Source organism: Halichoeres trimaculatus, unplaced genomic scaffold (genome assembly GCF_033239565.1).
Source record: "Halichoeres trimaculatus isolate MK-OKI-2021-1 unplaced genomic scaffold, fHalTri1.1 fHalTri1_scaffold_18, whole genome shotgun sequence".
Classification (NCBI taxonomy): Eukaryota; Metazoa; Chordata; class Actinopteri; order Labriformes; family Labridae; genus Halichoeres; species Halichoeres trimaculatus.
The window spans coordinates 29,093,635-29,106,929 of NW_027437196.1; the positions used below are offsets into that span (position 1 = coordinate 29,093,635).

Consider the following 13,295-nt stretch of genomic DNA (forward strand, 5'->3'; position numbering starts at 1 on the left):
ACGCGATGACGTCAAGCGCCTAGCAACAAGTCACTGTGTTTGACTGCCCATGCTCATAACGTTCTTCTTCTATGGTTTTCACATTTTGCTAACCTGCCACTTATCGGCCAGGCATGGCATTGTAGGCTTCAGAGGCGATCGTTTTCAGTTTGACCTCTTCGTATGGACAGAGATATTTCTGTGGTGTGGACGGAGATTTTTTTTTAAACGAGGACAAAGATATCCAATCAAAAAAACATCCATACGTGTGGTTCAGGCCTAAAACTGGATGTGCACCTCCACATCAAGCCAACATGTTTGGATAGATATAGCAGCAATAAATAAAAACAACAGCAGTAGAGTTAGTCAAGTCAGAAATGTGCAGCTGTGCAAGGATAAAGGAAACTTTACAAAGATGAAAGTCAGACTGCTGAAACAACCAGAGTAACCCATCATCAGAGTTCAACGGCTGTTTGTGCAGAAATAGACCAAAGGGATGAAAGGAGGTCATTCTTTAAAGAGAGAGGCTCTTCTGTTTTGTTTGTTTGTTTGTTTGTTTGTTTGTTTTTTGAAGAATGGACTTTTCACTTGTGAAGGTGTTGTTCCACCAGTGGAACCAGAGTCTAAATTTAGTTCCAGGGTAATAAATCAACCTCCAAAATTGGCCCTGCCTGGGTGGTAGTACATTGGGGGTGGGGCCTCTGAGATGTACATTTCTGATTGGTGGAGCAGCCATTGTGTTTTCATTCCCACCTCCCTCCATCCACAATAAGATGACTCCCAGCTGTGGTGGTCTTGGTTTAGTACCTCCTAAACAATGGTCTTCTTTGAGCCTGATAGTGTGAATGTCTCTGTCAGCTCCCAGTGTTCCAGTTTAAAGAGTGACCCTGTAAACTGGAGACCTTCAGCTGAACAAGTCAGAAGATTTCCAGCTTACAACAGCTGCTGCAGTCCTCAGGAATGCATTCTACAGGTTTAATGAGACTCTAAAACTTTTTAAGAAGGATGAGTCCCGCTAAAGGTTGTCACTTATTGTTTTGAAGCTGACATGGGTCATCTCTGCCATCTTCATGCTTTCAAATGGAGGAGTGGTGAGGTGTTACCCCAAGTGAAGCTGTTTGAAGACTATTGAAACATTTTTGACCTACATCAACTTTGCTTCTAGTTCTTGTTTTCTTTCAGGTGTCAATAAATCCATCTGCTGTGAAATAAATCACAATCAAAACTAGCACAGGCTAAAAAGCTAACAGGCTAACTGCAGTGCTATACATAAAGATGGCAGACAGACTTCTCCTTCTATGGTGCCATTTTGGCTGAATGACCTTTGTCATTGTCTTACTGCCCTCTTCTGGTCTGACAGTGTGCTAAAGGTTATCAAATATAGCAGCCAAGTGCTACGATGTATCCGTAGACCGACATTACAACAAGCAAACTGTCAGTTCATACAGTAATTCTGTAGCCATCCATATGTAGCGCCACTGACAGCCTGGTGCTTCTAAGACCTGTCTGTACTCTGTAACGTTAGTGAATCCTGGTTATGTCCTGCCAGTCATCTACCAATCAGAGCTAACGTAACCTCACTCTTCATTTTATTGATAGACTCTCATACCTCATACCTATACGGGTGCTGATAATCTCATTTTAAAGTGTGGGTTATAATCAGGTATATATCTAAAAATGAGAACTCTTCACAGCCACTTTAAGTTAAGTACTAATTAAGTAATATTTGTGTTTCTTGTTGTGGAGAGCTGGGGGAGAAACAGGAGGATCATACAGGCAGCAAAGCAAGCCTTCAATAAGCAGCTACACTTTAGAAAACAAGCTCCAAAAACCCAGGGCCATGTTTGTTTCTGTAAACACTGTTCTGTGCGTGACATCATTAGTGTTTAACTGAGTGTGCGGGTCACTTCGGGAGCTTGAGCTGTTCACATCACAGTCCGCAGACAGGCCACATTTAACAATGTAATGTGAGCCTTTGAGATTGGCTTTTACTCAACCTAAAATATCCACTGACTCCACAAACCAGGCCAGAAATCCTTGTTTTGTCGTGCTTTCAACCTTGTTTTTCCTTCAGCCTACCTGTCTAGAAACAGCAGCGGACAGATGAACTATGAGCTGGAGCCTTTGGCAGATAAATGTCATGATATTTCTCTGATGAGCTGCCACAGATCAAATCTGATCTCAAAGTGAGTTGATGTTGAACTTTGAGTCATCAAGTGGACAAAAACAGGAAGCCCTCTGCTGCTGGGTGTGTTAACGTCACAGGGTGATAATGTGTCCAGACGAAGAGGTTCATGACTCAGTCAAAAATTAAATATCTCATCTACAGAATGAACAAACCTCAAAAATGCTTGTCCTTGCTTCTTCCTGTAGTCAGCCAGCATGCTGCAGTCTCCACAGGTCTGTGCGGATTGGATCAGACAGCTGCAGCTTATTAGAGCGCTCCAGCAGCTTTCTGCAGCTCGTCTGTCCTAAGAGGAGGAAGAAGGAACTCGTTATTCCACTTCTCTGATCCTTACACAGGATTTTTGCGTGTCAGGAAAGGATTATTATAGGTGCTAACACTGGCTTCTAGAGCAGTCCCTTACGAAATATAAATATATTGCAGTATATTGGAAAATATCATGTCATATATCAGGTAATATATTCCCACATATGAGAGTTAGTATTTATATTTTCCAATATATTGCAATATATGGAAAGCGGTAATCATTTGTATATTTTGCAATATATTGCAATATATTTCATGAATATATAATATATTGTATGTGCCCTCAGTATATAATTCCATGTATATCATAATATATCAAAATATATTACAATACATTTCAAAAAATATATTGGTACATATATTTTTCTTTCGTAAGGGGTGAAAGGGGGCACTGAAGGAACATTTAGATCTGTCAGGGCTCCTCAGGTTTCCAAGAACTGGTCTGCATCATGTCCTCAGAGTTAGAACTAAACATAGAAGAGGAGCATTCAATTTTTAAACACCAGATATCAGAATGAACTCACAGGAATCCAAAGGTCTGCTTCTTTCTTACAGTCATTACTCTAACATCCTGTCCTGATACACCGTATCTTAAGCACTTTGGACTACCTTGGTACTGAATGGTGCTTTTCCACTGCAGAAATATTCAGATGCCTCTTTGAGAGCTTGTTGTTGTCGATCTTCCTTAACACATCCCTCTCTCTTACAATGTGCACACACATGATTGCTTCATTGCATTTGGAGGAAACGCTCTCAGAGTCCTCGGAGAATCAGGAGATGAGATTTTCTTCCTCCTCTGAGGAGGTTAATGAAATGCACTGGCTCGATTTTTGGATCAATTCCAAGACTCCTGATAAATTAACAAACATATTTTTAAGGACACACACAAACAGACACACACAGGAGAAATGTGTCTGCGCTGTGCAGCTGAATGTGTGAGGAGGTGTTGGCTCAGTGTGTGTGTGTGTGTGAGTGTGTGTGTTTGTGGTTGCTGTGTGCATCATGCTTGGCAACACAGGCTGACAAATTAGCCTTCAATAAGGCGAGGTAATGAGCAATTTGAGGCTGTGCCATGACTGCAGCAGCTTCAGGTTTGTGTATTAGCAGCACATCTGTCTGATCTGCAAAGCAATGTTCTGCTAGACGTGGAAATGAAACGGCAAACTGAACACAGCTCACACAATTACTGCAACCGCGTCTCAACACCATCATACCCAGCTGAGGAGTGAGTAAACCCCTGGAAACAACCGAGGTGAGGCGTCACTTCACTGCACACACACTCCACACACACACATACTGCAGGAGAAACAGCAGAGTCGTCACTTCTGGCCCTGTAAGAGTCTGGTATTGTTATGGAAATGAGAAGCAAATGTGTGTCAGTGGCAGAGCAGCAGAGATGAGAATGGATCTCCTTTCCCTTAGGGACGAGAGAGGAAAAGACCAAATGATAATGTAATAACTCATAATGCTTTAATTTGTCCCAAATGTTCTGGAAACCGACAGAAAGTGTCCTCAAGTCTCACCGGCATCTTCATCCCATGAGAGATCCACAATGTGTTCAGCCATTTCACGTTTCTGACTCAAAGGTTAAATCAAAGTAGCTGGTAGCTTTTGTAAGACTGTGATGTGAGAGCTCAGAGAGTGAACAGTTGATGAATAAAGGTGAATCAAACCAGCAGGGGGCGACTTCACAGACTAGTAATCAAGGTGAATAATAAGCCTCATTTTTACCAAGCATTAAAGTTCTGTTTGTCTCTGCGCAGCATTGTGTGGCGTTTCCATCGACTAATCCTGGGACAGGTCCCCAAATTACCGACCTGTACCGTCCCACTTTTTGGGACACTTCTGTTGGGGTGCCGGACAAACTGATCTAACCCCAGAAGGTGGAGCTCCAACACTGCAGTCTGTTGATTGGTGGAAAGAATTGTCACTTCCTGTGCGAGTATTTCTCCTGGTGGCACACAGTCTTCTCTGAAACAAAGCTTGATTGTTCTTTGTAACAAAGGGCCACATGCCGATCACAAAGAAGACAAATTGCTGGATGTCTTCATCGTTGCTTTTTGTTTACTGCATTACTTTTTTTTTTAACTTTTAGAGTCGACACTGTTAGTGGGATTCACTGTATTGCAGCTATGGTGTTATGCTATTACATAACTAACATGGCTATCTGCATCCATCTTTCACACCGCCTGCCAAGAAGGGTCATGGTTGCCTGTGAAGACGCAAACAGGATCAAGCTTAACTGATCCAACCTGAACCAAGTGTACTGATAACTACCGGACCACTTGGTAGGAAACAGGGTTTTAAAACCAATGCTCATAAACTGACAACAAATGTCCTCTAAATGTGACAAAGAGTTTTAAAGCTCCGTGGTGACGTAGCTCCTGGTTACTCAGACAACATGACAAGTTATTATTTATCAGATCATCCAAGATGTTCACACATTTCAAATTCAGGATCATTACTATACTACAGTCAGGGGAAAGACTGATTGGTTCAGGAAATAAACTGATCTTTACTGCACGTAGCAGCATTAAAAATGTAAGAGAAAGAGGGCAGGGGGATTCTAATTTCTGTAAGATCAGTCTGTAACAACATAAGGAGGAATTTCAGGCCCCCTCCTCTGACTGGGGACTCTGACTAGGTTCCTCTGTCCACCTGCTCTCAGCGCCTCAATCAGTCTCCTCTCCTCTTGCTCTTCATCTGCTCATTGTGCATTTCAGAGACTGAGAAATCCTCAGTAATGGAGGGAGAATAATTTTCAGGCCACTGGAGGCAGGATGACACGAAGAAGCATTAGTTAGCATAATTTAAGTATGCACAACACTTCACTTTTTCTACACGTTGTCATGTTACAGTCTCATTACAAAATGGAAAGAAAAAAAAAGAAATCCCTCAAAATTTTACAAACAGCACCCCACAATGACAATATGTCTTTAAAAAGAAAGTCTTTAATCTTTCCCAGGCAGAATTGTCACCAGGGACAAATCTGGAGAAGGGTCCAGAAACATTTCTGCAGCTTTGAAGGTCCCAATGAGCCCAGAGGACTCCATCATCTGTGAATGGAGGAAGTTCAGAACCACCAGGACTCTTCAAGACCTGGACCCCTGTCTGAACTGAGGGATCAGGGAAGAGGAGCCTTAGTCAGGGAGGAGCCCAAGAACCTGATGGTCCCTCTGTCAGAGCTCCAGTGGTCCTCTGTCAGAGAGAGAAGAACCTTCCAGAAGGACTATCATCTCTGCAGCAATCCACTAATCAGGCCTGTGTGGTAGAGAGACCAAACTGAAGCCACTCCTTTGTAAAAGGCTCATGTCAGCCCACCTGGAGTCTGCCTAAAGGCCCCTGAAGGACTCTCAGACCAGGAGAAAGAAAAATCCTTCGCTCTGATAAAACAAAGATTGAACTCTTTGGTGTGAACACAAGGCACCATGTTTGGAGGAAACCTTCTTCTTGCCTGCTTCTTTATTCCATTTTCACTCTTTCACCCCACTCCTTCACTCCTTCTTCCTTGCTTCCTTCCCTGCATCCTTACTTCATTTTAACTCCTTCATTCACTCATTACTCCTTTACTTCTTTCAGTTATTATTATTATTTTTTTTTATCCTTTTACATGCTCTACGTCATCAGCTTTGTCTTACTGCTTTAATTCTTCAGCTTCAGCATTTCAACACATTTGCTGAAAGGAAATGCATTTTTTCTAGTCTCTCCATGTTCTTCCTCTTCTCCTCATTTTCTTCTGTTTCCTGTGAAAGCAGCTCTCCTATCATAGCAGTGACATACAGGGTACGTAATTGGCCTAATTTTGGATGAAAGCAGGGAAAAAAATCAAGACTTGCTGCTTTGATTCTCATGCCTGTCAGAAAAATGATCAAGCATAAAAGTTTCCAAATGTCCTCTCCTCTTTGCTGCAAACGAGCCGCCTGACTTGAAAGGTAGATCTAATTTATGCAAGCATGCAAGGACGGACTGTTAATATGAGAACATACTGATGAGAGGATGGTTCCTGCTGACCCTGAGGATCACCCTGAACCGCGCTGACCCTGGATGACTAACCTACCTGTCACCAGACATCAGTCTCCTGGGGGCTGCGCTCTCCCACCGTGTACAGTATTGAGGCTTCTCTGACATTCTCTCATCCTGTTTCTGCTGGAACTTCTGGAATCATTTGACACTATTATTTTCATTAAAGGATAAGAAGGGGGATAAGGAGGACTTGTTCCTACTTAAAGACTGTTACAAAAGATAGGACACCCACAGAAACATTCTCACTTCATTTGCATGTGTTTGCCTCGAGGGATTGGAGCACCATTATCGCTCGTAATGATTTCATCAGCAGCCTCTTTCTGAGTAAAGGATGAAGAGGGAGGAAGAGCAGGACTCAGTGGTCTGCTTACAGTAAGATGGAAAGGATGCTGTATAAATTCAGCCAGTGAACCATGTTAATTGCTCAACCAGCACATGTTTCAGAGACGTGACATGCTCTCTATAATGCTCTTCCTCCGGCACCTTGGGCTGAATGCTATAGCTTAGCCTACATTTCTTTCTTTTCTAGCATATCCTGGGCTCAAAGGGAGTAAATACAGCTGGGACCAGCCTCTAACACTGGCCTTTAGAGACTTTTCCTACACATTATGAAAGTGTTAATAAGACAGCAGTGAAAGGGATTGTGCCTTTTTTATTCCCAGCTTTCATTTAGTTGTACAATTAAAGACGTGCTGTGAATTTTAAAGACAGTGTTCATGTCCCCTTGGGTTCTAACCTTTTTATTTTACAAATCCACAGCTCACAGCTGGGACAATCCTCATGTTTAAAAGCTGCTTTAAATGGTTGGAGGATGAACTCAATGCAAAACAGGAGGCATAATGTCACTTTATAGGACTGTAGGAATAAAAGGACAGGTAACCTTATACCCATCTTATTTGACTCTGATAATTTGATCAGTTTTCAGCCTGATGCTGATTGTTGGTTGGACCCTTTTTTCTATTCAGAGCTGTGAGCTATGACAGCTTCACACAGCTGCTGCAGATCTGTGGCTGAACATCCATGATGAGAATCTCCAGTTCCACCACATCCCAAAGGAGCTCTACTGGACTGAGATCTGGGGAGTGTGAAGAAAGCAGTCTGAGATGATTCCAGCTTTGTGACATGGAGCGTTACCCTGCTGGAAGTCTCCATCAGAAGATGGTACACTGTGCTCATAAAGAGATGGACATGGTCAGCAACAATACTCAGGTAGGCTGTGGACTTTAAACCATGCTCAGTTGGTACTAAGGGGTCCAAGATGAACCAAGAAAATCTCCCCCACACCATCACACCAGCAGCAGCAGCCTGAACCATTGATACAAGGCAGGATGGATCCATGCTTTCATGTTGTTGACGCCAAATTCTGACCCTACCATCTGAATGTGGAGCAGAAATCCAGACTCATCAGACCAGGAGGCATTTTTCAGTCTTCTCTGGTCCAGTTTTGGTGTTGCTGTGTGAATTGTAGCCTCAGTTTCCTGTTCTTAGCTGACAGGAGGGTCACCCGGTGTGGTCTTCTGCTGCTGTAGCCCATCTGCCTCAAGGTTGGACGTATTGTGTGTTCAGAGATGCTCTTCTGCAGACCTCGGTTGGAACCAGTGGTTATTTGAGTTGCTGTTGCCTTTCTATCAGCTCCAACCAGTCTGTCCATTCTCCTCTGACCTCTGGCATCAACAGAACAGTTAGTCTCAGTGCACTGCCGCTCTCTGGAGATTTTCTCTTTTTGGGACTATTCTCTGTAAACCCCAGAGATGGTTGTGGGCCATGTTCTTCTTCATTGTGATGCTCAGTTTGAATTACAACAGCTCTTCTTCACCATGTCTACAATAAAGAGATAGCTGAATGTTAAAGTGACACAGTTTTGTTCAGCAGATGTTGAAAATGTAAGGTAAGTACAATAAAAAGTGAGGTAATAACAGGGACAAGTGCCAAATAAATCTGGAACTGCAGCTGGATGCAGCTGCTGACAAGACAGAAGGTGTGGGCTCTTTTTGTCCTCTAAATATTTGATGAATAATAAACTGGACCGGGACGCCATAAGAGTTTACACATAGCATGCTGTTTAATATGCACTAGCTATCATGCTATAGCATCTGTACTGTCTGTATATATCGAAATAAAAGGTCTCTATCAGCCACATACAGACAAAGTGGGAGGCTTATCCGTCTCACTATGAGTCTCACTTATTCAGTGTATTCATTTAGAGCTTGTCCATTTCCTCTGATGGATGGTGGCGTGACACAAAGAGACCAGATAAGAGACCGGACTGAAAGCTTCTCTGGAAAGCAGATCCCAGGTCAGGCTTCAGATGCTTTAAAGGTTATGTTGTCTGTTGGCCTGGATTACTAGATATCAGCTGTGCAGCTCAAACAGGAAATATCTCAATCACATGCCTTTAATGCAGCGAGCTCACTAATTGTGGTCAGAACCGGAGAGGGAGAAAGATATCCAAGTCTTTCTGGGTGTTATTGTTGAGGATCAAGCTAAAATGTGACTGAGCACATCAAAAGTCTGAAGTGAAGGACTCAAACATTCAGAGGTTTAAATATATTCCTGAAAATCATCAAAATGATGGTTTTTGAAGCAAGGGGAGAAAGTGACAAAAAGGAGAGGAGGGAGGATGAAAGAGGCGACAGTAGAGAGGTGGTGTGTGTGTGTGTGTGTGTGTGTGTGTGTGTGTGTGTGTGTGTGTGTGTGTGTGTGTGTGTGTGTGTGTGTGTGTGTGTGTGTGTGTAGGGGTGGGGGTGGTGATTTTGTTGTGTTTCCTCTTGCCTATTGCCTAATCCCGGGCAGCATCACACACCAACACCATCTGTCACCATTCACATTTGGTGTCAGCTCCATGCTCAGACTGCAGCGTATAATGGTGGTCTCCTTGTTAAACAGGCAGGTACTGGTTGGGGATGCTGGGGTGATGGGGGGTTAGGACACCTCCTCCAGCCTGTGGTCTGATCGGAGCGTAAGGGGTCTGGGAGGAGGAGGAGGATGAGGGCGGGGGAGGGGGGTTCTGATTTGCCGAGCAGCATCAGCAGCACTCTGATGGTTCGGTGCGCTCAGAGAGAAGGAGCGGGGAGGGCGCACAGGGAGAGGGAGAGACAAACACAGTGATGCGGTGACACATGGCTGACTGTACCGCCTGCATGCTCTGACTGCGGCTTCCACTTTCCATTCATCGGAAAACAGGAGAGGCTGGACTCAGGAGGGGGGATGCTGAGAGACACTGCTGGGAGGCTGGAGGCTGCTGCAACCACCGACCAGGATCAAGCCCAGATAAACACGCTCTGAAGGAACCGGGGACAATACAGACCGCTGCTCGGATAGCGTGCTGATCTCACTGCCTCTTGGTAAGACTGATTCTGGCTCCACCTGTCATTACCTGCAGTGTTGTAGCTCGGGCTGCTAATATAATGATCCAGCAATCACAGTGCAGCAACAATTGTTTCCTTTGAGGCATTTCCGTCTGCAAGTCACAGTGCTTACTCTACCTTTGAGCGCTGTGCCCTGAACACCACACAAACACAGAGCTGTTAAAATGTTGCATTGCTGGATTGAGTTACAGATGATTTGCATATATTTTGATATCAAACAATAGCCATTGTTGGGGCCTGGGTGGAAGCTGGCCTATTCAAGGTGACATTCATTAGCTAAAGTTTAGAACATTTTGTGTCAAACTTAATCCTTCACATAAGATCATATTGCGTGTCTACTAACAATTTTTTTCATTGAGCAAACTTTCTCCCTTTTTGTTAAAGCTTAATAGGTAACTCAGTTTCCTGTCTAAAAATCGTGAATCCCTTTACTGTCTTTAAATGGCAATTGTTCCCCAAAACAAAACCATTACATTAGTCTTTGTAAGATTTGATTTATAAATGTATCTATTTATTTATAAATGTGTTTATTTATTTGAGTGTAACACATTAAAGCTGCATTAACTGTTTTGGCTGTCACTGTTTTAAATTGCTCCCAGCTGCAATTCTTCATTTAAAAAATAAATTCATCATTCTGTAACAGTGGGGTTACTTAAAATCTGTTCTGTCGTTAATTTAATTTTACTTCACATTATTATTTTACTGTGGTGAGTCTGATAGTATATAAACAAACCAACGTATTTTAATGCGTTTCACATACTACGTATTTGTTTGTGCACTTTGAAGCTGTTTTCTCTCTGTAGATTTTTCATTTCCCTGTAAACGCCGTGTTTTTATTTTATATTTGTGTTTTTTTTTTTCCAACACGCGGTTTCGTCTTTGCACTGTGATGGCCGTAGACCGGAGCGCCCGTGGGTTTTTGTCCCTCCCGAGCCGCCGTAGCCATGGGAGACAACGTTTCTAAGCGTCTGAAGCTCATCTCAGCCACAGAGGCAGAGATGGAGGAGCGGACTTTTCCAAACCCTTACCCAGACTGGGACCAGGGAGTCCTGACCTCAAACTCCGGAGCAGACGTGGACTACAACGAGCCGTTTGATGCCGACGGGAAGGTGAGGACTTTCTACTCATGAAGCTTTTTACAGTTAATGTTTTAATGCTAATGAAGAGCTAGCTTGGTCCACTTACTTTCACTTATGACGCAGTTACCTGTGATTGAAATATGTCGATCAGTGTCATATCCAAATACCCGCTGTATTCTAGTGGACTTCACGTAAAGAGGGCAGCTGAGCTGAGCCGTACCGAGTTTAGCTTGGTGCATGCTAAATGTAAACACTGAGGACTCTGTTAAATCTCTGACAGTTTAAAAAGTAGATATGAACTGTTATATTCCCACATAAATATGCCAATCTCACACACATATGACTGCACCAGTTTATTTAACAAGTGTCTGTGGTTGAAGGTAAAAGCTGCTCCGACATACTGGCAGGTATGACCTATAGGGTGTAAAAAAAAGAGGGTATCTTAAAAATCAGCCTGTACCTAGCATATGACTACAGGTTAAAAAATAAAATAAACAAATGTATAAGAAAACAGTTTTCTTTAACACACCAGTTTTTGATAAATCAATCAATCAATCAAAATTTATTTATGTAGCACTTTTCATACAAATAAAATGTAGCACAAAGTGCTTTACAAACAGACTCATGAATTAAATAAAAGAATTATACATCAAACCCACACCACCCAGCCCCGGAACCCACCCACACAGCAACCTATACACAGTGTTAATAAAAAGCAACATAGATAAAAGACAATAGTAAAGCACACTGCTGTACCCAGTACGTACTGAGGAAACGCCATCTTAAAAGTTTAAAAATGAGAAAACACTGGAGGTTAGGTTAAAAATAATAAAATTAAATTTATCATAATATAAAATAAGAAAATGATTTTTAAGAATAAAGAAAAAAAACTTGAGATTAAGTTAAAATACACATATGTATATATAATGATAAATAAATAAGGAATTAAACAGGAAAACTAGAGAATAAAATACGGAAAATATAAAAGATTTTAAAAAGAAAAGATTAAAAAAAAGACAAGATTAGAGAATAAAGAGTGGTCTGTACTTGAAATAAATAAAACACTAAAAGGTAATTCAGGTAAAAGCATGACCAAAAAGGTAGGTTTTGAGTTTGTTTTTAAAGACATTAACATTAGATGCAGCCCTCAGGTCTTCAGGTAGGCTGTTCCATAAGTGGGGGCCATAGTAGTAAAAAGATGCATCACAGTAAGTTTTTGTTTTAACTTTGGGAACTGTTAACAGAGAGCTTCAACCTGAAGGCTCTAATGGGCTCATACGTTAAAAGCAAATCTGATAGATATGAAGGACTACGACCATTAAGAGCTTTAAAAACCAGTATAGAATCTTAAAATCTATCTTCAAAGAAATGGGCAGCCAATGATGTTCCGTTACTGCTACTGAGGTTAACTGACAAAGTCCAGCTCAGTGCCCTGAAACATTACTATTATTAAAACCACAACTTTTTTTAACTACACCATTAAGATCACTATCTGGCTTTTCATGGTTAGCTGCTTCTTCAAGCGCCTTTCTCATGACGATTACCATCCGTTCTCACCTTACAGGTCAATATGAAATAAATAATATGAGGTACTTTTGTCAAACCCCTCTGCCTCTAATGAAAATAATGTTGGTTTCATTTAACTACATTATAATGTGGAGTGCATTTACTTTCTTATTGTAATTTATCAGGTACCTTTCTCCATCACTTAAATCACATTGAGTCCTAAAGCTACATATCATCTCTCTAAAAGTCAGCAAACCTCCCTCTAACATTATCAGCCTGTGGAGCTTTCTGCTCTTTATATAAACAGGAGAATTTCCTCTGAAATGATCAGGTAGGATTTATCACCTGACTAACTTTTACCATGGTATAGCGATGGTAACAGTCAGCCTTCTTACTTTAAGGATCCCCACAGCTCTAAACTCTCCTTTGAATATTTAAGAGGATGTGACGCTAAAGCACATCAGAATAGAATAGAATAGAAAAGAATAGAATAATAGAATAGAACTTTATTGTCATTGTAACATGTACAACGAAATTAAAGTCACAGCAGTAATCAAATAAACAAAAGTAAGAAAGTAGAAAGTGCAAAAAGCTCCATAAGAAACTAGATAACAGCTTGTCCATCATTCCCCAGTTCAGCCAGCCTCTACCTCCACTGAGCCTCTTCAGTCATACTCCATCTCTGTCTCCTAGATCCTGTCTGCTCACAGCAGGTGAAGCTCTCTCCAGCACGGCGTTGGTATCTGATGTTTGCTCCATTAGCCATGTCAGTGAATAGCATGATGCTACTCAGCCCTCTGGTATTCCCTCTGTTGCTGGGTTAGCACAGCTAGCTCGTCCATCTTATTG

The 13,295-nt window shown here is 42.0% G+C and overlaps 1 protein-coding gene across 1 annotated transcript in view; it reads left to right on the forward strand.

Moving 5' to 3' along the window:
- Nucleotides 1–9,519: 9,519 nt before the first annotated feature.
- lancl2 (LanC lantibiotic synthetase component C-like 2 (bacterial)) overlaps nucleotides 9,520–13,295 on the forward strand; it is a 48,984-nt gene continuing 45,208 nt past the window's right edge. Inside the window, exons 1-2 of the mRNA XM_074693522.1 lie at nucleotides 9,520–9,837; nucleotides 10,761–10,970. Of these exons, the coding sequence (XP_074549623.1) occupies nucleotides 10,806–10,970 (165 nt within the window). The 5' untranslated portion in view covers nucleotides 9,520–9,837; nucleotides 10,761–10,805. The remainder of the gene's footprint in view (nucleotides 9,838–10,760; nucleotides 10,971–13,295) is intronic.